Source organism: Oxyura jamaicensis, chromosome 1 (genome assembly GCF_011077185.1).
Source record: "Oxyura jamaicensis isolate SHBP4307 breed ruddy duck chromosome 1, BPBGC_Ojam_1.0, whole genome shotgun sequence".
NCBI lineage: Eukaryota > Metazoa > Chordata > Aves > Anseriformes > Anatidae > Oxyura > Oxyura jamaicensis.
The window spans coordinates 83,028,921-83,052,603 of NC_048893.1; the positions used below are offsets into that span (position 1 = coordinate 83,028,921).

Genomic DNA, 23,683 nt, shown 5'->3' on the forward strand with positions numbered 1-23,683 from the left:
TCTTTTCCCAATTACTCAGTCCAAGATCCTCTCTACACTTTTGCACTAGCTTTCCTTTTAGCACAACTCTGACTTCTCTACATATTTTGAGACTAATTTTACCTAATTCACAGCAATCTGGGGAATGAAGCAATTCGTTCTGGTTCCATGTGAATACACAGGGACCAGGGGATGTTTTGCCTCAGAGCTACAACTAAATGAGGCGAACAGAGAATAAAAACACAAACAAAACCCCAAACCACGTAACCTCACTCTGCTGGCACCTGCACCAGTCACTTGATGCACTATGAAAAACAGAGATTGTTACGGGAAGCAGGCACAAAAGCAATCACTTGTTATCTCTGCAATCCCAAACCAGAATATTCCTATTTCTCCTTGGGTACAAGATGAAGAATAGCACTACAAAGTAAGTGGCATCTGTCTCTGTGCGCTCCAAGGACTAACTTTCAGATAGTTCATCACTTGAAAGACATAACCATTCCCATTTCATCTGTTCATTGCCTGCTTGATGCACGTCACAAAAACATGACAATACAGATCAAAGATGCAGGAGAAGCATCTCTCCATTTCTCAACAAAGCATTGAGCACTTATAAAGAATTTACTTCAGGGTCAAGGAAAGACAGAGAAAAAAATTACAGTGAAGGCAAGAAGAAATGTTCAGATTTTGGACAAAAGCAGTCAGTGAAAGATTAGGGTACTGTATTAAAAAAAAACACAAATCTTCTAAAAACAAACAAACAAACAAGCACACACTGCTTTTCAAATTTAAAAACAAATCCAGAGTCTGATTTAACCCTTACATAACAAATTGATAATGCTTTGGATTCCCTCCTCATCCCCCCCCCCCCAAAAAAAAATCCAAGATGAACATCCTGACACTAGGCAAGGGATGGAAGTTCCCTTCAGAATGGAAGGAAGGAAATTTGAAGCTCCAGAAATATGCTAGAATGGTCCCCCAAGCTTTTCTTGATCACTCACCCCATCAGTAGTTTTAATTAACATGAACCAATTTTGAATTTTTATACATGTACAACTGGACTAATAGATTATGTATAATGTAAAAAAGCAATAAAAATTCAAAAGGATGAAATAAAAACCAAAATGAACACATTTTATTAACAGTACAAAAATAATAGAAAAATATTTTATTCATGCCCCCAATGGATTGCTTTGCATAGACTCCCAACCTGGAGCCTGCTCTAGATGGCCTTCTATCTTCCTCCCTCCCCAAAAAAGGATTAGGTCCTCCTCTTGTAGCTCAGTGAGGAATCGCACGTGCCTTGAGCTGAAGCAGAAATAACCAACCATGATGGCAGCAAGCCCAGCAACTGGCATTCAGACCTGGGGAAGGGTGGAGGAGACCTGAGGTTCATGGCTTATTGTATTAGGGACTACACATCATGACAACTGAGGAAAACTTGAAGTTGGAAGCCAGAGCACAGGAGAGAATTTACTGGTATAAAGGGAACTGAGCATGAACGTTAGTTATTACAGAAAAAGTCTGAACCCAATCTTAAGTTTTAGAGGTGCTAGAGGATAAGAGGAAAAATGGGAAGCAAAATATTTTGACTGAAGGGAAGAGAGGATGTTCAACTGTCTTGTAGACTCATCAAGAAACTGAAGAAATATGGTCCAGATAAATTCATCATAAAATGGCTGCATAAAAGGTGAAGAACATCATTTTTAGATTGCTTGCTGTGAGCCAGAAAGGGCATTTCAAGGGTCTACCTTGGTTCACTTAATTTCATACTTTCTACTAAAGATTTTGAAAGTAGAACTGTATACACACGTGCAATCTACTAAGTGTCCTAATGAGACAGAAATGGAAAAGGTTTTTTGTAGGAACCACAATTAGAACACAAAACTATCTTTATAAACTATAGAAATTGCCAGAAGTCAACCAGATGAAGTTTTACTGAAGTCCAAAGCATTTCGCCTTTTATATTACTTTTATATTACTCACCTATACCAGCACCTTCCCTTCCATACTGCCAAAGATAGTTATAAACTGTATAAAGGCACCTTCAGATTGTCAGAATAGGGATGAAGACAGGTATGTCATAACTTCATTTTTCAGACACTGCAGTTTCAGGACACTTACAAGGACCTACACGGACAAGTGAGTGCCTGTGATTGAGACTGTACCACTAAAGAGATTCTCCAGCAAGATAACTTCTGAGTAAGATAGCAATTTCAAGCTCTAACTGCTATAATGTGAAAAAGAAAAAGCATATCACAAATGTACTGAAGGATTTTGCATCACAGCTGACAGCAGTTCTTAAATGAAGAGTCATCGCAAGTTGATGAATCAATGTTTTGACACTGAGAAATTGTATTGCATACCTGCATGCAAACACTGGCATATATTAAAGAAAGTGGTTTTATATAGCCTTCAAAAAAAAAAAATCAGCAAATGCATATTTGAAATTGTCACATATTCTGATTCAGTCAGTGATCTGAAGAAAAAAAACTCCTACTAAAATGAATCCTCAAACATTTCTAAAACTGATGTTCCTGGCTTCCCATATTGAGAAGCTTACAAGGTCTTAATGTTCCTTCCAGAACTGATTATGAACAAACATACTGACATTAATTGCAAATATCTGAGCTCTCACAGCTCTCAAGTTCCATATAGAAGGCCCAGTGTGTTGTTTACTTCCTTTTGCCTTTCTTCTCAAGTACATACTCATGCTCAGTACCATAAATACTTCCATCAGAGCAAGTAGGATTAGCACAACTGCAAGGTGAATTTCCTTCTGTTAGAAATGCATTGTGCACAGATTTAACTAATACTTCACCTTATTTGATATAAGAGAGGTACTATCTAAAATTGAAATAGAAATAAGCTCTGACTCCTTTCCTTTACAAGTAGTAAGACCAGCAATGAACTTGGATTTCTGATAAAACTGATCAGCTGCACTCCAAAGGGAGAGAAGCAGAGCATAAAAGACTCATTTCTGCCCCAAAGTCTCTTTAATCCAGAAGAAGACAGAAAGAGAGAAAAGAATCTCAGAAATTTGCAAACATTTTGTCTTCTAGTTAAATATCAACGACAAAGATGAAATTTTAAAACAGTGCTGAAGACTAGCAGAGGCTCAGTATTTCTAAGGCATGAGTTCTACTTGAATAGGATCTAGAAGCTCAGAGTCACACACAACTGGAGCCCTGAAGAAAGCAAAAAAAAAAAAAAAAAAAAAAGTACTGAGGAAAACTTTTATTGTAAAGCTGTCAGTCTAACTAGAGAAATCAGGCAAGCGTGAAGAAAGGTGTCTTAATATTTCCCATTTTGAAGGTGGAAACCTTAACAGTTAAGTTATAAAGTCATGCAAATGTGGTAGAAAGGGGAACTCTGGAGCTCATGCCCAGTGTGTTGATCTGCAAGTTTCTACTGTGGCATCTAAATGACAGCCACCCCAGAAACATTTAGGAGGATCTGCAGATAGCATGCTGATGTGGGCATGGGTCAAGTTGCAGCTCTGCTGTATCTTCTTTTTACAACTGAAGCCATTTGTGCCTGGATGAGACTGTCACCACTGCAGTCTTGGTAATGCAAGACAGCACACCCTTAACACTCAGACTACCGAATGTACAACAGATTGACATGATTAGGATTTCATTTCAGAGATAATATTAAACGGCAGAGTGTCCTTCATTCCTTGAAAGCAGCAAGTTCCTGTCTGCTTTACAAGTTAGGGCTTTCAGCTCCAGGCAGACTAAGATGAACCACCAAGGCATTTACCAGCCACAAACCCCCTGGCCAACAGGAAGGATGAGGTGCAGGCTGAACACACACCACAACAGAAACATTCTGGTGTGGCCACACAAGGTCCAGTTTTTAAAGTCCATTACATAAAAAAATATATGCGTAAAAATTGTATGGTAACTGTGCTGAGCACACACAGATTGCCTTGACTTAAATACCTTAAAATGCCCAAAAGAATCAAGCCAAATATAGAGACAGTCCTTCTGCACAGAAACAGCATCTTCTGAAAATTTTAGCTAACATAAAACCAAATATAGCAGGTGAAGATTATTTCCTTCTTCCTCTTGCTTCATTAGTTGCTTTGCAACATGTATTTTTAAAGATTTTATGAGACTGTTTGTGTATATATACCAGCCAACTTAATTATAACTGTTACTTACTTCTCATATAAAAATGGGGATTTTTAAAATTGATGTAGTCTATTCCCAGCAATAAATGTGATTTATTCCTATGATCTTGTTCGTAAAGCAGAGGGAACAATTAAGACAGCCATCTCTCCATTTCAGGTTGAGTGAAGCATCACAAATCACCTAATCCTTTGTCTTTTATGGTCAGGCTATAACCTTGTCCTCCACTCACCGCAATGGTGTACATGTGCTTTGTTTTAGGCCTGAGGACAGGCAAGCAAACGCTTTTTAAAATCAGCTTCACCAACTGAATGCAATTTCTATGGAAATGAAAAAGCAGGTCTCTTCTCTTGACTCCAGAGAATTATATCCAGAAGCTGCTAATGATCTCTTCACGACTTAAAACTGCAGTATTCAAATATTCCCATAAACACTGACATTAGCGTTCATACTCAGTCTTGCAGTAAAACTGCTAACCCATTTGTCTTCTTGTCAGTGACAGCGCGTTCAGAAGCAGGGCAGTTTTACCCTTTTTCTCAACATGAACTCAGCAAGCTGGGCCACACCAGTGGAGACCAACAGCGAAGATAACGCAGGAAAGACAGCCTGCCTTAGCACCACACATCAGTGCAACCAAAAAGCAAATTAGGCGCTTTAATTCCTCAGGAACAAGCAGGAGAATAAGAATAAGACTACTAAATAGCTTCAGAGGAAGAAAATGTTTGATTGTAAAGGGGAAGGTTTTTTTTCCACGATCCATTTTCAGATGGGCTTTATCTGAGCTATTTTATATTACTGAGCTTGCTCCTGTTCTGCCAAAGCAGCTGCCTATTTCCTTCCGACTCCCAGATTTCCTTTAATCATTGAAGACATGATGCTGTGTTCTGATGAAATGCCTTTCCTGGCCATTCCTGATGGAGGGAATTAAAAGCCTTGCCAATCCTTTTGAAATGCAAATCTTCACCAAATAGGTTTCATGCCTCTTGCTACTGTTGCTTTTCCCTGAAGAGCACATTGGGGTGGAACAGCAAAAGGATTGCTTATCTTCTAAAATGAATATTGTCTTGCACTTGCCACCCCCTAATCTCCCACTCTCATTTTCATCTTTCTTCCTTCCCAGATCTCACATTTCTGAAGCTAAAAAGCTTCTGTTACCTCCAGGTGACAATAAAGCTTGATCCTCCAGCAACAAAATCATTAATTCTCTTATCTACATAGCCAATACTGCTACACTGATTTTTTTTCTTTCAAATATCAACTATTTCTGTTAACTGTTGAGACCTTAACAGTGTAAAGACCCAGCCCAAAAACATCTTTTCATATTAACAGAAAAAAAAAAAATATTTCTCTACTCCTTTTTGGAGAGCATGGGAAAAGCATTTTAACTAAGGAGTGTTAATTAGAATGAGGAAGAAGCACATAGACCGATAATCTAGTACAGGACAAGAGAAAAAGAAAACAGTGAACCTTGACTCTCCCGGGGGACAGTGGTGGTGCAAATACGTCAGTATGAAGGCTCCAAGCATAGTTTTGTTCTTTTGCTTCAATTTCAGCCCACAGTTGTGGGGGATGATGCAGGGAAAAGAATAATTACTTCCAAAAGTAAGAGTTAAGTGTTTTGTGCAGCAGGACAGAGTTCTCCAGAGTAAAACCTTGTATGCTGCAGGACATTCCCATGAAGTCACTGATGAAGACTACACAGAATCACTACCATGGTTAAAGTAAGATTAAAAAATACAGGGAGAAACGTGTTTATGAGCAGCTGGTGACAGAAGAGGACTTTTTTCTGCATTTCTGGAACAGAAATTAAGAAATTTACACTATTTGACAACAACAAGCTAGATTTCATGAACTGTTCCTGGGGGTGCTAAGTTTTCAACAAATTCAGACAGACATGTTCGTGTTCAGAGCTGATAAATGACTAGCAGCATGTTCAACAATACTAAAGCTTATGTTATTTTTGGCTTTATTTTGTAATGGAACTTAAGAAAGAAAAAAAAAAGCAATGAATAGACTACCTACATGCAATCCCAACTGCAACTATTCCTCAGAAAACACGGTTAGTAGGAAACAGAACGAGCACCATTGCTTGTGGAACAGTTTTGCTCCTTCAAGTAGTTTAAATACAAGACTGTCCAACGCTGGCATACACTGTGGGTTCTCCATTTCAGCTGTGCAAGTTTTAGCACTTCTGGGCAAAGACAGCAACAGCAACCAACATGCAGTCTGTGGGCAAGAAAGGATTCTCTAGTAGAATTTGCACTTGTGTGCCTCCCACCACCTTTTTTTAAGTCATTTCACCATGGGCATGCATATCAGGCCATATGTGTGTAGAAACTCCAAGCCATCAAGCTCTTGAGAGGGCTGCCTGCTAGACTGAGTGTCTAGGGTCAGAAAGAGTATTTCTGAGACAATATCCCAATACATCTAAGCTTTCTGAAACATGCAACAACTTCAGACACAGTGGCAGGAACGTTAAGCTCTCTTGTAGCTCAACAAAAAGCTCACTTTAGAACTTCATACTTCACTCTGAAATCTCTGGACAAGTTTCCCAAATGCCGTGACTGTATTTCTCCATACATTATACTGACATCAGCATTATCTGCAACGCAAGCACACACAGCTTCACAGCAGTCACCCACTCTTTGGAAAATCAGCTGTCCAATTTCTTGTCCCAAAACATTAGAGGGGTAGAAGGAACCAGCAGCTTTCCATTTAAACCAAATTCAATATTGCTTTTAACTCGAGACTGCTGTTGGTGACCTCAACTCCATCCTCCACATTTAAGACCCAGAGCAAATCTGGCTGGGACATAAATAATGCTTATTCTTGTAAATGAAAGGAAGCAGATCTTGTGATTTGGCAGGGCACACGTAGATTGCAACTGCAAGAAGTGTATGCTTGGCATGTACGGTGATGGCATTATTGCCAGTTATCAAGCATTTCATCAGGACACCTGCCGCAGTTTCATTTGGCGTGCTTCTGCAAGCAACTTCTGCCTCACAATACTCAGCTGCTTTGGATACTGGCTAGGAGGAACTGTGTTCTCATTGGCACCCCCACAGCACAACTGATCAGATCGCTATAGAAACCCCATGTTTCTCACTCATTCATGCAACTGATATTTCTTCATAAGCTGGAAAACGAGTCTGAACTGACATGATAACAGAAAGAACAGCTTGAATGTTGCCAGAGGGGAAGTTGTTAATTTTTCAGACAGTGCAACAGATTAGTGGAAAAGGGTATTTGTCCGAGCTCACGGATTAAGGTTCAAATGCATACCCCTTAAGCACAGAACTGAGTGACAATAAGGACCAACTTTGACCTTTTCAACACATCACAAAAAAACCACCACGCATACCTTTTAAGTATAAAAAAAGCAAAAATACAACCCCCCCAACAAAATAAACACAACCCACCCAAAAGAACACCACAACCTAAAAGCACTATACTGGATTGGCATGAGAAGGACTCTCCTCCCACCCCTCAAAAGGGTAAGAGATTTCATTCTTCCACACCATAACCACTTTTCCACTGGCTATTCTCAAATTCAGACACTGAAAGGAAAGATCAAAGAATGAAAGATTACTTCACTACACATACTGCATATCAGGTCCTCCAAAGACATCCTCCTTTAACGAGGAGCAACTGAACTTGAAGCAAAACCCATGATGTTATGCTTTCTACATATCATAGAATCATTAAGGTTGGAGAAGACCTCCCAGATCATCTGGTCCAACCATCACCCTGCTACAAACGTCACCCACTAAAACGTGTCCCTAAGTGCCAGGTCCAAACCTTCCCTGAACACCCCCAGGGACGGTGACGCCACCACCTCCCTGGGCAACCTGTTCCAATGCCTTACCACTCTTTCTGAGAAGAAATGTAACTTTATTTCCAACCTAAACCTCCCCTGGTGCAACTTGAGGCCATTCCCTCTAGTCCTGTCACTAGTTATCTGTGAGGCACCTAGTTACCTGTGAGAAGAGGCCAACCCCCCAGATCCCCACATCTTCCTTTCAGGTGGTTGCAGAGAGCAATGAGGTCTCCCCTGAGCCTCCTCTTCTCCAGACTAAACAACCCCAGTTCCCTCAGCCGCTCCTCATGGCACTTGTGTTCCAGGCCATTCACCAGCTTCGTAGCCCTTCTCTGGACATAATCGAGGGCCTTGATGTCTTTCTACTTCAGAGGACCTACTTTTCATCCAAAATAAAAAAATAATTAAATAAAAGTAAAGCTCTTTTATAATCCATACTCAAAACAAGTCAGAACTCCTCTAGACATGGAATTGTTTTTAGGAAATCACTCCAGGCATCTTTCATTTCTCTTCTAGAGCTTGTGTACAGCTTAGTAATGTTTTCAAGACTACTTCTGCATCTGTTTTAATTGCATTTTGTTAAGGGCTCCAAAAGACACCTTCAGAACGTACTGTCAGGTGGGCAAGTTTGTGTGTGTTCCCCTTGAAAACAGACAGCTTTGGTGTATTGGAGAGAGATACATGCAGAAAACTCAGAACATGAACAAACCACACAAAAATGCAACAAAAAAAACTCAAGTAAATTACTTCCTCTTGCAGAAATACTAGATGACCAAAGCTACTTCGCCATTCCACTTCACTCTCTAGGACTTGCAAGTAGCTGAACTGAAGCTAATGAAATCTACACAATGAAGCATTTTGTGGGAAAGCCCCATTACCACCTAGTTCCCCATGTCATAAAACTTACTTACAGACTCATGTAAGATCCATACAGTGATGCCTACTCCATTTTGGTGTTACTTCACTGCAGCTTTCTGGTTTTGTCCAATGTAAGCGTAGCATTGCTATGCCATCTCAGCACTGACAATGCACCAGCACCATGCCTACCTGCCACATGCGCTGCAAGACCTATTTCCGTATGGGATGGACACACACAGGCCTCCAACCTCTGCCCAATTAGCAGCGCTTGGGGAGAAAACACACTGCAGGTCTTCATTTGAAAAACAAAAAGGCAATAGCTTTTTCACAGCTATGCAGAGAGACCAGGGACCCAGTCAGCAGTTTCAAGCACACTGTATGGCAAACAAGCTAATAAGCTCTGTCAGGGGGCACAGCAGGTGTCAGTGGAGAATGAAGCAGGCAGGGTGCTCTGAGGGCACGGCAATGCTGTAGCTCCCTCAGCTGCAAAACAGCAACTTGATCACAGGCTGCAATGTATATGCAGAACCGTCCGCATGTGTGCATTTCGTGGGCATAGTTTAAGCAGCAAATGACAGAAAATTCAAAAGGTGTCAAACAAATTTGATGTGCTGCATTACAGAAAAACAACAAACTGAATTTCATGCTATAGTTCTTCCTTCCTGCTGACCTGGGTTTGCAATTAGAGAAGGGAAGCAATAATCTAATAACTTAAAAAAAAAAAAAAAAAGAAAAAAAAACACCTTCAGGAGCGCTTGGTGTTACCTAGAGGACCACCATGAGTTACTCATTCATCTCAGTGTCCTGGCTGCTTTTAGCCCAATTGCATGAAAAATAACGTAACAATTTCTGAACAGTGAAAGACATTTCTCTCTTGAAAACGTAAATTAAACATTCCAAAAAATGGACAGCATTAGACAAATTATTGATCGTTCAGGAGCGCCAGATGATTTAATACATATTCGGTACAAAGCTGGGAGAGGAATGCTTTCCTCTTCTTAGTGAGAGCCATTTCTACTCCAGCTCATAAGCACAACTTCGGCAGCTCCAAGCTGAAACGATTCTTCCTCCTGTCCTACTATGCACAGGCTGAGCCAGACAGTGCGCACAGAAAGACCTAACTGGACAGAAGTATCCAAAGAAATTCCTAACCTTTTATTTTGTTTTAAAAACACTCCAACCAAGACGGAGCCAAACACCAAGCAGGCCAACAAACTATTCCCTCAAATTGCATCCAGCTGTAGAAACACTACACAAGAAACAGGATTCTAGACGTGCTCCTGATCCAGCTGAAAAACAGATGCCCGTGCCCATAAGGATGACACTTCACAGATGCTATTACCAAGCATGCAGTTTCAAAAGAACAGCAAGTTAATAGAGTAAAAGATAGGAACGCTGCAGTCCAGCTTTCAGGAAGATATCACTGCAAATGGTTTTGCAATGTTCACAGATCCTAGAGATCTTATTGTTATCTATTTCAATTTGCAAAGCCAAAAGAAAAGTTAAAGTGATAACCGTTACTTGAAGGGCAACTATTTCCTGCACTTCTAATAATAAGATGTCCTTTGCAGACAAAAATGCTATCAATACTATACATATGGACTTGCATTTATCAGATAGATTAAAAAAAAAAAGAGACAGCACACCAGCCAGAAGACAATCTGGAATACAGGTAATCAACTTGCCAGCAGTCTACAGGCAACAGCTCCACCAAGTCTCTGATTTTGCCTCCAAAGAGGCCCTTATAACCCTCACGTTCAGCACAGCATCACCTCTAGCACTACCATCACCCATTTCTCCATCATTCTGAGTGACCCACGGTGGGACCAAAAGGTACTTCAGAAGCAGCATTCAGCTTGTACTCCTCCCCTTCAGGTTACAGATATAATCTACACATCCCTTGTAAGGCATTCTGAAGAGTATTCTTACTTTCAGAAAAGCCTGCATTAATTCTGATGTTTTTCTCAGTTTTTCTTTCCCTGTAGCTCCAGGCCTTATCATTCTGAAGCAGAGTAAAGCTGACAGGAGTACTCTTGCAGCTTTTGCCAGGAATTTGAATAGAAACAGTGAAATTAAGCAGACTATGGGCAGTTTCCCTCTGCTAGCATTTGCCAAAAGCTTTATGTGGCAGCGGAGACAAGCAAAATGTGCCTGTAAAGTCAAGAAAAATCACATGGAAGGGTTTACATACAATTGGAAAGCTAACTAAAAGACAAAAAAAATCTTCAGGGAATGTAGTGTTACTCAAACTCAATTGCTTTCAACTGTTCCTTTTTCAGGGAAAGTTTCTGGTATGTCAATTTACAAAGACTAAGTCCTGGTTTGGGCAGGTAAAGCTGTGAACTGCTGTAGCAGTAATATGATATAGCACATATATGGCAGTAAAGGGCAGATGAAGCTAACCGGAGTGCCTGTTCTGAAAAATTATTCAACCTAAAGAACAAGAATCAACAGCAAAAAGAACAAATACAGGATTGACTACATAGCATGAATATGTGGAATGAATAGTTCTACATGATTTTTTTTTCTAATGGCTGAAAGCGAGAGAATACAAAGAGATGTACCAGAAATGGACAGGAGAGCTGCTGAAGAAAAAGGAAAAAAAAAAAAAAAAAAAAAAACACCCAAGGAGAAAGGGGAACATACGAAAAAATAACAGAACAGGCTCAGAAGCAATTTGAATCAGATTTGGAAGACTTGAAGATAGTCTAATAACTTGCCTGAGGAAGCAGAAATTCAGAACAAGAAGAGAAGTCAGATGTGTTCTGAATAGCTCACTGGGGATGAAGCAAGGAGCTGAATACTCAGAAGAAAAAAGGCAGTAGCTCCAGAAATCTACACACGAGACCAAGGCAAAAATCAAGGACTGGTCAAATTCCTAATCTCAATAGCAGGGCCCAAATCATACAAAAGCTCAGCTGAATGCACGGTGCTTGAATGTGATAATAAAGTGCCTGTGATAAGAAAGCCAGCCTCTGAACATGTTACATGCAAGTCTGTTATGAAGTATATAAATTACACAAGTGACAGTAAATCAAGTGGGGTTAAAGCAAAATTCAAGGTTGTCTCCTCTTCTAGGAAACTGATGTTGCCACCTTCAATCCATTCTTCCCAAATTACATCTGTTATCAGCACACAGAGTAAGACTCGAATACACAGTATACTACTACTACAATGCACCTTCAGGAACAGTAGGGTAGCCATACCCAAAGTCATTCATTTGGTCCAAACCAGGACCAAACTGTGAGAGGGCAGAGTGCAGGTGAGTTCTTAGCTGCTATGATTCCTGATAAGACTCTAGTTAAGTACAACCACAGTTAAAAACATCCCAATAGCATCGTATTTCCAATTCCTGTTACCCACTTACCTTCTATACTCGTATTTGCATTATTACTCATGTGTTACCTAACCCAACGTTATGGTAAGGACACTTACGTCTGGATGTATGGAAGAGACCAACTGTAATTACATTCATTGTTAACATCAAGACTATTCTTCACAGTAACAGAAGTGAAAGAAAACACAAGACTGCATAGAAGTTGCATTACAAAAGGTAGAAGAGAACAGAAAGTTACTTTATTTAGCCTGTATCTTCTTTCTAATGTTAAATTCACTTGCTGCCCTGGTGGATATCCTGATACAGTTTAGTATTTAGAATACGTAAAGAAATCCATGGCTTAGTATCAGCCAGTGTAATGCACTTCAGGATCTCGTTTCTCTCACTCCTTCACTTCAGCCCCACTCTCCCTATTCCAGTTTCCAGTCACATCGTAGTTTCTTTCAAACTGACCTTGAATTTGACAGGCAACTCCAACACTACACAAGATTTACAAATATGATTAGGGTACGAGAACAGGATACATTACAGATCTTCCTCAACCAGACCCGTTTAATCATGCTGCAGAACACATGTCCATGAAAATAATTTCCATTTTTGTGACACTCAACAAATTAATCAACCCAAGCCTGTATGTATAGAGGAAAGAAGACAGCTCCCTCTACCGGGTGAGACAATGCAGCTCCTTGGATCCCCCCTCCCACCCTCCACGTAACATACTTGTACATATTCAAACTTGGAAGATCTTTTTAAAACCAATCCACACAACAGGACCTAATTGCTTAGATTGTTCTATGATTTCAGGAACTGCCCTACAGAAACTTCTGTAGTTTCTACACTTAAAAGCATAAAGAACAAAAATCTTCCCCAAGGTCTGTGGAAGATCCAGATGAAAGAGCATCCTATCTGTAGGTGAAGCACTTGAAAATCCAGTGTCCCTTATGTCAGTGTCCGTTGTCAGCCCAGGTCTGCAATCAGCCAGTTCGGCTCTGTAATTCACAGCACGCGTTTAACACTTGACTCTTCTTACTGTTCCTCAATTAATCTTTTTCTTATACATCTCTGCCTCAAGAGAGGGCCATTACCTTGTTTAAGGGAATGGCTGCAGCTTTCTACCTGCATGAGGCTTCATCACAATAGCAACTGCAGATGATTGCAGGCATGTATGCAGAACAAAGTGATGAAATATCAGAGCACAGGTCAGATAGCAGTTGGTGACACAAAGGAAAGGCAATGATCAGTTTTTCAAGCGTTCGTAACAGGATCTTCTAGGAAGACTACAATCTTTTTCCTTTCTCAGTCAACCCACCTGAAACACAAGGCTCAAAGTAACACTTCATTCATATAGCATTAGCTTTTTTCTTTCTGTAGATCTCAACACATTCAAAGTGGGTGAAAACTGTCAGCTCAGCACAGGGAGCCAGTCTGCAGCAATTCCTGACAAGCCTGCTGTCAGGTCAATAGGTAGAACACAAACCTGAAACTTCATGAATCAAAAGTTCTTCCTAGATGTTTTTAATTGCAATTAGCTGTGTGAAACAAGTCCAATCCTATACACACAAAAATATTCTCTTCTGCAGGACTCTAGGATATTCACCTTCTTACACAGGAAAAGCCTGGGAAGACAGACGCAACTTCCAAGTTATCACTGCAGGACTCTACAGTAATGACCAACCCTACCTGCGCGAGGACTACTGGTTACATCTCAATTTCACTAAGAGAAGAATTTATCCAAGTGAAAGCTTTAAATGTTATTAATTTTTATTACCAGTTCTCCAAGTACAGTCAGAACATTAACCAAACTTATTTTGCATTATTTACATCATTTGGCATAGAAGGTTAAAAAAGCTCTATGATTTTAACTTTGAGTTCCAGGAAATCAGAAGAAAAGACAGAAGATGGCCAGAGCTGCTCGGACAAGTTAAGTTCCCGACATCAAGGCACAGTGAAGATACAAACCCAGCACAGGTACAGCATTGCACTTCTCAGTAAAGTACATAGGTAATATGACTTGGGAGAAGATTGGCTTTGGCATGTCCTCAGTAACTTCTTACAGGAAAAAAAAAAAAAAAAAAAAAAGTCTACAAAAACCCTGCTGTCTGCTCTTTTTTTGGTGTTGTTGTTTTGTGGTTGTTTTTTTGTTTGTTACAAAATTATTTCAGAAATTGTATTCACAAATGGAGTAAAACGGATCTGAAGCAAGACCTCCATTTGAGGGCCTGTAACCTACAGATAACCTATACAAAACAGACCTCTGCTAAAGCTGAGAGACAGAGATGCTGCGGTAACTGAAGAGCACAACAAATCCAAGGTATGGACAGAGCTCACAAATCACACTGTTCACAAATCGAAACAGAACGATTACAGGCACAGAGGTTCAGAACCTTCTTAGCACCACTGATAGGGAAGGGAAGCTGACTGCCATTTTAAGTGCAGCCTGGTCTAGGGTAGCAGAGAGGATGCTTTCCATGCTCTACCTGCTCCATGGACCTCTTTGGCCCTGCGTTTTGATTCACATTTTATTCATGTGGCTGCAGCCCAGGTCAGCCCTGATTGAAATTCACGAGGCTTTCGGTTACCCCTCAGCTGTTGTACTGCCATGAGTGTCCATGAGTGGAAGAGGTTTACGTGCAGCACTAACTTGTCCACACACCTTGTCTGGAGTTCTCTGTGGGAGAGAACCCAAATGGGTCTCAGGTCTTTTCTAAGAGGAAATTCCAGAAGGCAGTGGAGGCATGTGGCCAACACAATCCACCGCAACATAACTTGAAAAAATTGTCCACAGGAGAAAGAATTTTAAAGGAAAGATTAAAGAGCACCAAGAAACTAGTTCAGAAGGTAGAGGCCTGACACCCAGCCTCTGCTACCTGTCTTCGCCCCAGTATAAACCCAGATTAGAGAGGCAAAGCAGGATCTCATCAGGTGTGGGTGTTTTTCCTTTTCTTCCCTAGCACAGAAGACACAAAGCATTTTGACTGCCCCTTTGACACCCAGAAATGACTCTGATTTTGTATGCATGAGACAGATACACACCTCCATGGAGGCACACACTTGGAAAAAAAAATTGTTTACTCCTAACCACAGACAAGTCTGGAATTAATTTAACTTTCCTGTGAATGGTTTACACTAGGGAGGCCAGGTTGTACAGCATAATGAAATGGCTAGAAGCAAATTAAACAGTAACAGTTCACTCCCCGCATGCCCATATCTATAGTACAAATTTCCTGCATACAAAACTCAGTGATTTATGTGTCCTCTCTGCAAACAAGAAGTCATGCAGTTTTAAAGGCAAGACCGTGTTATACCAAAAAGCCACCTTCTTCCAAAAAGGACAGCTCGCCTTACTCATCCTTGAATTTGATTGGGATTTGATTGGGACTTCCATTTCTCTACTGCCTGTCACTCAGCTTACCTAGAAGCACTTTACCAAAATTGCTATTTGCCTGTACAGACTCCGTAAGAATTACTGTAACCATTACCAAAACAAATACCAGTGGGGCAGTAAAACACGACCTTATTTTTCTGCAACATTTTTACAGTACTTTGGTATTCAGACACTTACCACATGCAGAAACAGTATCCCAACTTTCTGCCAAGCTCAAGAGAATTATCCTACGACTTTCCTTAAAGCTTGGCACTAAGGAAGGAGAAAGCCAGAGCACTGTTACCGTATCTTACCTGTCCTGGGGTCAAAGAGCTGGTTGGCCTCCAAGTCTGTGAAAGTGCTGAAGCAAATGGGGCATTTAAAAGAGGCGCGATTGGTGGAGTCTCTTTCGTCCGTCTCAATCCTTCTCCTCATGTGGTCCAGCTTGTACTTCACCACGTTAACCAGCAGGCGGTAGTTGATGAAGTAATAGTTATGACGGGTGGTTTTGCCATCTGGAGCTGTCTCTACTCTCATCCTGCATTTGATGAACTTGTCACCCTTGAGGGTGTTGAGGACAGCCCGCAACTGCTTCCTGTCAAATTTAAGGAGCTCTAACATGTCCTCTTCCTTCACACAGGGGTTTCGGATGAGAATGTCCAGAGCCAAAGCATGTTCAATGCCATAAAACCCACGCACAACATACTTGGCAAGGCGTTTGAGAGCTGCAGGGACCTCAGTGAGGACGTCTGGGTCAGTCATAGCAGGTTCAGATCTTGAGCTTCATGTATACTGCAATAAAAAAAGGCAGGTGGATTTGTAACTAGCTTACTGACTTCAGCAGTTTTCATGCATCTTTCTTACAGCTAAGAAAAGGATGGGATGTTCTCCATTTCCCTTTCCCCAACACCGATCTTTCCCCTCAGATGTTAATAATATCTATTCTACAGAAGCAGAATTTAGAAACAGAACTTCTAATTCATAGCAGGATGGTGCAAAACAAAAGTGGGAGTAGCTCTGCTAAGGACCTCAGGTATTGGTTGATGAGAAGCTCTGTATGAGCCAGCAATGTGCACTTGCAGCCCAGAAAGCCAGACTTATGCTCAGCTGCACGAAAAGCAGTATGGCCAGCAGGGCAAGGGAAGTGATGTTCCCCTTTTTACTCTGCTCTCGTGAGACCCCACCTGGAGTGTTGTGTTCAGCTCTGGGGCGCCAAGCACACAAAGGACACCAAGCTGTTGGAGCAAGTCCAGAGAAGAGCCACAAGGGTGATCAAAGGGCTGGAGTACCTCTCCTATGAAGACAGGCTGAGGGAGTTGGGGTTGCTCAGCCTGGAGAAGAGAAGGCTCTGGGGAGACCTTACAATGGCCTTTCAGTACCTAAAGGGGGATACAGGAAAGCTGGGGAGGGACTCTGCGTCAGGGAGTAGAATGACAGGACAAGGTGAAATGGCTTTAAACTAAAAGTGTAGATTTAGAACATGTATTAGGAAGAAATTCTTCACTCAGAGGGTGGTGAGGCACTGGCACATGCTGCCCAGAGACACTGTGGATGCCCCATCCCTGGAGGTGTTCAAGGCCAGGTTGGATGGGGCTTTGGGCAACCTGGTCTGGTGGTGTCCCTGCCCATGGCAGGGGGGTGGAACTGGATGGGCTTTAAGGTCCCCTTCAACCCAAACCATTCTAGCTTTTATGACTCTACAGTTACCCAGCTGCTGTTGACTCACTTCCATCAGCTAAGTCTATTCACAAATGTGTTATCACTTATAGAAATGCTCCCCCCTCAAAACCTTTAAGCAACCTTACCCACTGAAGCTTTACTTCTCTTCAACCCCCACCCTCCTCTGCACTGAGGTACATTCCTCTCAAGGGTTATGGCCGGAGCAACTACAAAACAATCAGGCTTTGCACTGTGGAGCTTACTAGTGAATAAATTCAGGCTGCACTGCTTTTTATTTTTTTGCCTTTTGAATACAAAAAAAACATGTTTATTATTTTCTTTTAAAACATTTTCCTGCCTCAGCTTTTCTCTTTCTCTGTCTTAAGGCCAAGTGTTACTCAGAGCACTCAAATTGAAACGAACTTAACAAAATCTGCTGTTTGATGGCAGACTGAGAATAGCTTACAGAAAACAACACTTGGGTGTCCAGTTCCAACTTCCCTTCAAGGAAATTCAATTATGTTTATTCCAGCATGAATTTGCCACAATGCATGTATTTCTTGAGTCTGCCTTCTTCGCATGCATTATGGTTTAATTCACACAAAGGCCATTTTTAATGGAGCTTTGCATTAAACTAGGTAAAGATAAAAGTGTCAGCAATCAAGGATGTCCCATGATGGGTTAGCCATACAGTACTGAAAACATTGTCTTTTTTTTTTTTTTTTTTTTTAAAAAAAAAAAAAAAAAGAAGCCAGAGTCAATCTGAATACAGTCACAGGACACTGTGCCTGAAAATCTGTTTCATTCTGTTGGTATTTTCGCAATTTTACAATAACTTAGAGCTAAACCTTGGTTTTGACTGAATCTGCCAGCAATGTACAGATACTACAAAACTACGTCCACGCAGAGTCTAGCCTTTATTTATTTAAACTGATTAATTCTATTTATTCAAAGTTTAGGCATGGAATAACATTAATACAAAGATCAACTTTGAGTCATGCTTGGCACCCCAGAAGTGAATTAAAAACAAAACAAATTTCGGAAGTCAAAAGGTTTCTAAGTGTTGATCCTCAAAACAAGCAAAATCTCTCTCCTGATCAATTCATTGCCCCCTAAGAAGTCCTTGCAGAAAAGCTTGGGAATGAAGCTTTTAGTGGGCAGACTGACCTTCAGAACATCAATTGTTACTAAAATGGGAAAAAAAAGCAGAAAGTGGTTTCTGTGATCCTAAGCAAGCACATCTCACTCTGGATACATTGCCTGAGAGTTGATGGGAAGGAAGCATTTTCTCTGCAAAAACTCTCATTGATAAGACAGCTGCAGATTTCCACAGCCACTTTCCAACAGGTTTAAGGTACAATTTCCTGAATAATGCAGTCAAATCTTAAACTTAGACCTAAAAGGCACTAATAAATAATACAAGGCACTAACAAACAAAACCTCCTGTAAGATTATGTACTTTTAACTACTGCTGAGAACCAAGGGAAAGATTCAATACAATTTCTTAGTGCCAAATGCTAGATTTCTTTCCCTTCCATCTAGTAGGGCCAGGAGATTTCACCCAATTATTTCATACTATTTCATCTCCTTTACTAGGAAATTCTAGTCACATCCAACTCCTCTTTATCCTCAGGTAATAGCTGTTGTCTCAAGTGTAACGTTGGTTTTCTTCCAGGCATGGATATATGGAAATACAAGCATTCTGTAAACACCACAAACAATTCCTCCCCATCAAACTCCCCTTCAAGAAGTTGATTAACAAAGATTAAATTCTAAATCCTGGAAAAGAAAGTCCTTGGGTGAAAAAACTGACTAGTGTCAGCTTTAAGGAAAATAAAGCACATAAGCCATCAAAGAACACCCTGGTCAAGATTTGCTACGTGAAAGTCAACAATGCTGAACGTAACTAACTTAGCTCTAAGCATCAGTACGGACACACGCTCAAACAAGTTTTTATATGATATTGAGCCCTCGTCTTTGGTCACTCAGGCATTAGGCCTCAAACAAGATCGGTATCGTTGGATGAAGGATGTACTTTGTAATGACATTCTTAATTACATTCTCACCTAAGTGATGTGATACAGGGCAGTGGTATGAAAATATATTACCATCACCAGAACTCACCAGGCCAGGACCTAGCATTGCTCCTTTAGAAGATGATGTCACCCCACCATGAAGAATCCCAGGCCACAGCACACGAACTCCAAATCCTTACTACACTTCACCAGCCAAGATCCAGCTCACAAATGTTAATCCAATGTCACAGGAGTTTAAAGATTCAAAAGCAAAGGACATTCTCTGCATTCTTAAGCAGTAATTTCACCTCCCATCAAAGCAGTAAGTCAAACCTGAATTAATTACATGTGCAAAGAAATACGATAACATCTCCTAACAAGGTTTTAATGGACGTGCATCCATTTCGTAATGAAGTCTGTACTGTCCTTAACAACATATGAACATTGAGGAACATTACTGGGGGGAAAAGAAGAAACCCAGTGGCACCACCAACAAAGCACACTAGCCCGGACAATGTTCAGAAATATGGTTTCAAAATATAAACAGACTTTGCTAAGAAACAACTATTAAGGAACTGTTCTGCGTAACTGCATGAATACAATTCAATATTATGGGTACACGAAGAAGGTAGATCTATGTTGTCGTAACAGGAGTTTTGTGAACTCTAACAGGAATTAGGCTAAGGATGTTACATCTGTTTCTCTTCCTGACAAAAGCTGAGACAAAAGAGGCCAACTACTATAAAGGTGATACCTAGAAGCCACAAAACAGATGAAACTAGAACTACAAATTATGAAAATGCAACTCAGCCAATGAATTAACCTGAATTTATATCCAATACTGCAAATGATCATTGCCTCGTTTTAGCATGTAACTTTGAGGCTTATATTGATTCCACTAGTAGCTTTACCACACACACACACACACAAATCTTTAAGTTTCACTGCTTATAAATCTGGTAATGTAAATATTTTAAAACTGTGATCTTACTCAGACTCACTGGGGGTATGCAACCCCCCTAGACACACCCCAGATCTCTTTTGGAGGAAAACTCAAAGTTGCAGGTTTAGCTAGGAGGATCTATCGGACATAGCATCCGCACTTGGGAAGGGAAGCTTGCTTCCTATCAGCCCCCATCCCCCAAATATAATTTAAATTACACTATTTTTCACTTACAATTTCAGGACCAGGTTTTGCTGATTTGCTAAGAAAAAAAAACCTGCAAGCAATGACTTACATCACAAGAGATATTTAAAAAATAAACAAAAAACACCTTTGTTTTGTCCAAAATATGAATTCTGGAGAACTTATCAGCCTATTATCTGATTCATTAATTTAAGCAAATCATTCACCAGGAGCAATTCTGAATCTTCCTGAGTACAAAAAAGAAAGCACAAATTTCAGAACCATTGCGGGAAAACATGCCATGAAGGTTTTAAATGTGTGCAAAGTAACCTCGGCCACTGTCTCAATCTGCACCAGGGAAGTTTTAGGTTGGACATTAGGAAGGATTTAATCAGGGAGAGGGTGATCAAGCCTTGGAACAGGATGCCCAGGGAAGCAGTGGAGACCCACCCCATCTGTGGAGGTATTTGAGATGTGTGGATGTGGCACTAAGGGACATGGTTTAGTGATGGGGCTTGGTAGGTCAGACGGATGGTTGGAGCTGATGGCCTTGCAGATCTTTTCCAGCCTAGGTGATTCTATGATCACAGAAAATGACATCAATCATGATCTGCACAACATGTCCCTATTATCCAGAACTGCCTTTATAACACCTAACTTCCAAACCTAAAGTCTTCTGACGTTTTACCAAAAGCTTACCAGTTCTTGCAGACTGCAGGAACACTGCCCTATCTTGATGTGAAGTAATTAATTGTGTTTGCAAAACCTACCTGCCCTCAAGTATTAGAGAAGAAATACACCCACAACAGTCTGCTTTCACTAAAACCCTACCTTCTTTTTGGCATTCCATAAACCAAGTGGCCACATGTATTACAGGGCTTACTACTTTTAATGAAAAGCTGTGCCACTGCACACAGAAAGGCTGAAGGGCCTGGCTGAAATCAGGTCATTCTCACCCAATCTTCTCACTCAAAATATACGTAACTTCACATAAGGGAACATGGTCAGACCATGAATGCAGAAATTCGAGAACTACATCTTGAGCCTGCATTCTTCATCACATTCATCATCTAAACCTCCTATAAAAACAGCAAAATACCAGTAAATTAAATGAATACCTACATGCACATATATATACATACAAACAAATGTATTCAGAAGTACTTCAGATGAATATTACCACTAAAAAACTGTTTACAGTTGCAACTGTAGACAAAATGGAGCACACTATTCACTGAAGGTAACACTTGGCTAGAATTGAGAAGGTTTAGTTTTCGGTCACAGCTTAGGTCAAATTATTCTCTCTTATACAGAACTAAGTCTTCCTCTTCCTTCGCTGCCTTCAGCTACAAGCCAGACCCCATTCTGTGCTGACAGCTACTTACTTAGTGAGGTGAATAATTCTGATACAAAGTGAAAACCTAGGGTATTTCAGAGGGAGGGCATTGGGGAAAAGTTCCCAAACTAAATCATTTATGCTGCCAGACTAGAGCATATGCAAAGCAGACAGAAGGCAGCATGGTTAAGGATACAAAGCCTTCCCCAGGTGGTGGCAAAATTAGATGAAACTGACTGGGTTCCAGTGTGCAGCCACTAGAACATTTTAACTGTGGACATCACACTCACAATTTACACTGTTCCTTGAACCTATACCAGCAGAAGTACATTATTATTTTTGAGACTTCTCAGAATTGGTCCTCATCATCCAGTGGTAAGGCTTTTGTTTTCTCAAAATGAAAAGAAAAAAAAAAGGGGGGGGGGGAGCTTTTTACAAAAATATCAAACCTTAGCTGTGATTACACTAGTTAGGTGGGCTTAACCTAGCATTTCTTGGTAAGCTTCAGACTGGATGGAAGCAGTAATCCTCCTTTGTACCCTGGATTCAAGAGACCTGGTATACCATGCTTCTCAGCAAGAGAGATGCTTTGAGTGATATTGTCTGAGTTTCAGGAATTCAGAAAAGTAGTAGTAAAATATACAAAGGTATTAGCCTCAGAAAAGTTTTAGTTAGGGTATATCAAACAGGTGTATATTCTGTGGACGTAAGCAATAAAGCAGCAGAAACTAAATAATTACAAGATACTAGATTAGCTTTAATTCCTATAGTCTCTTGTTTGGAATGATCTCCTAAAGCATCCTGCATGAATGTGACAAGTAAGTAGCACCTTAAAGGGAGTGGCAGATGGGAATGAAACTCCCATCATCCCTTAATCCTGTCAGACAGATACTTGCTCCAGTCCCAAGCACATGGCTCTGCTCTCATGCCAGCTCTGCCACTTGCAGTACCTTTCTGTGCACCAATTAATGCGCTAAAGGCAGGAAAATATCCTTTTCTTTTGCTGGGTTTGCTTTTCAACAGTGTAATTGACTGAATCTGCTAGTAGAAAAGTCTGACAACCAGCTGAGCCAGAAGAAGTGAGTGGATGCCAGGGCTGGGAAGAGATTAAAGAAAAAACTCCCTTCCATGGTTGAAAAATATTAAATCATCTGTACTTGGTTAAGTTGTACGTTAACTGTGTGCTGATGAACACCTTTTTTACAATGTTGACCTTTCTTATTTATTCTGAGCTATTTGTGATGATACAAGTTTAGCAGGTGAGGCAAATTTAACAGCCCACTGCCACTACGAGATGCGATGCTCCCCTGCTCCTCTGGGAAGCATCAAGCTCATGAGGCCAGAAGAAAATAAACACGTAAAGCATCTTGTTGACCTAGTGAACTGAATGGCTGCACGACACAGCCTCAGCCAATGGCCAAACCTGGCAGAAGAGAACGGGGTTAGACACGGGCCTTTTGGCAGCAGCGGGCTGCAGACTCTCCAGAGCTGGGGCAGCAGCGGTTGCTCCTCAGCCTCCAGAAATGTCACAAATCGCAAATCGCGCAGACACAGACCCGAGCTCAGCAGAAACCCCCTTACGCTGCATCCTACCCTCCACCCTGTTACACGTGGGATTTTAAACACCTCGTTCCGGAGACCCCCTACAAGATGAACGAGGGGCTCAGCAGGATCACCTAAGAGAAAAATGAAGGGGGAAAAAAAAAAAAAAAAAAAAAAAAAAACACCACAGAGACCGCAAGAAGCGAGGCAGGCGCCGGCTGGGAGCCCGAGGCGAAGCAGGGGCCGGGGGCAGGCGCTCCGCCGGCTGAGGGGGGCGACCCCCGAGCCTCGGGGGAGGGCTCTGCCGACGGCGGGGCCCCCGGAGGACGGGTCGGGGCCGCGGCGAAGCCCGCCCGGGGCCGGCACTGACCTCCTGCGGCTGCCAGCTCTCCCTCCTCGCCGGGCGGCGCCTCCGCCGGCCGCGTCAGAGCCCTGCGCCCCGGCGCGCTAAGATGGCGCCCGCCGCGTCAACATGGCACCCGGCCCCTCCACGACATGGCGCCCGGCCCGCACGCTC

The 23,683-nt window shown here is 41.4% G+C and overlaps 1 protein-coding gene across 1 annotated transcript in view; it reads right to left on the reverse strand.

Annotated features, from left to right (window-relative positions):
• GTF2E1 (general transcription factor IIE subunit 1) overlaps positions 1 to 23,676 on the reverse strand; it is a 52,205-nt gene extending 28,529 nt beyond the window's left edge. The window contains exons 1-2 of the mRNA XM_035314759.1: positions 23,537 to 23,676; positions 15,803 to 16,280 (exon numbers count right to left, since the gene is read on the reverse strand). Of these exons, the coding sequence (XP_035170650.1) occupies positions 15,803 to 16,250 (448 nt within the window). The 5' untranslated portion in view covers positions 16,251 to 16,280; positions 23,537 to 23,676. The remainder of the gene's footprint in view (positions 1 to 15,802; positions 16,281 to 23,536) is intronic.
• Positions 23,677 to 23,683: the final 7 nt, after the last annotated feature.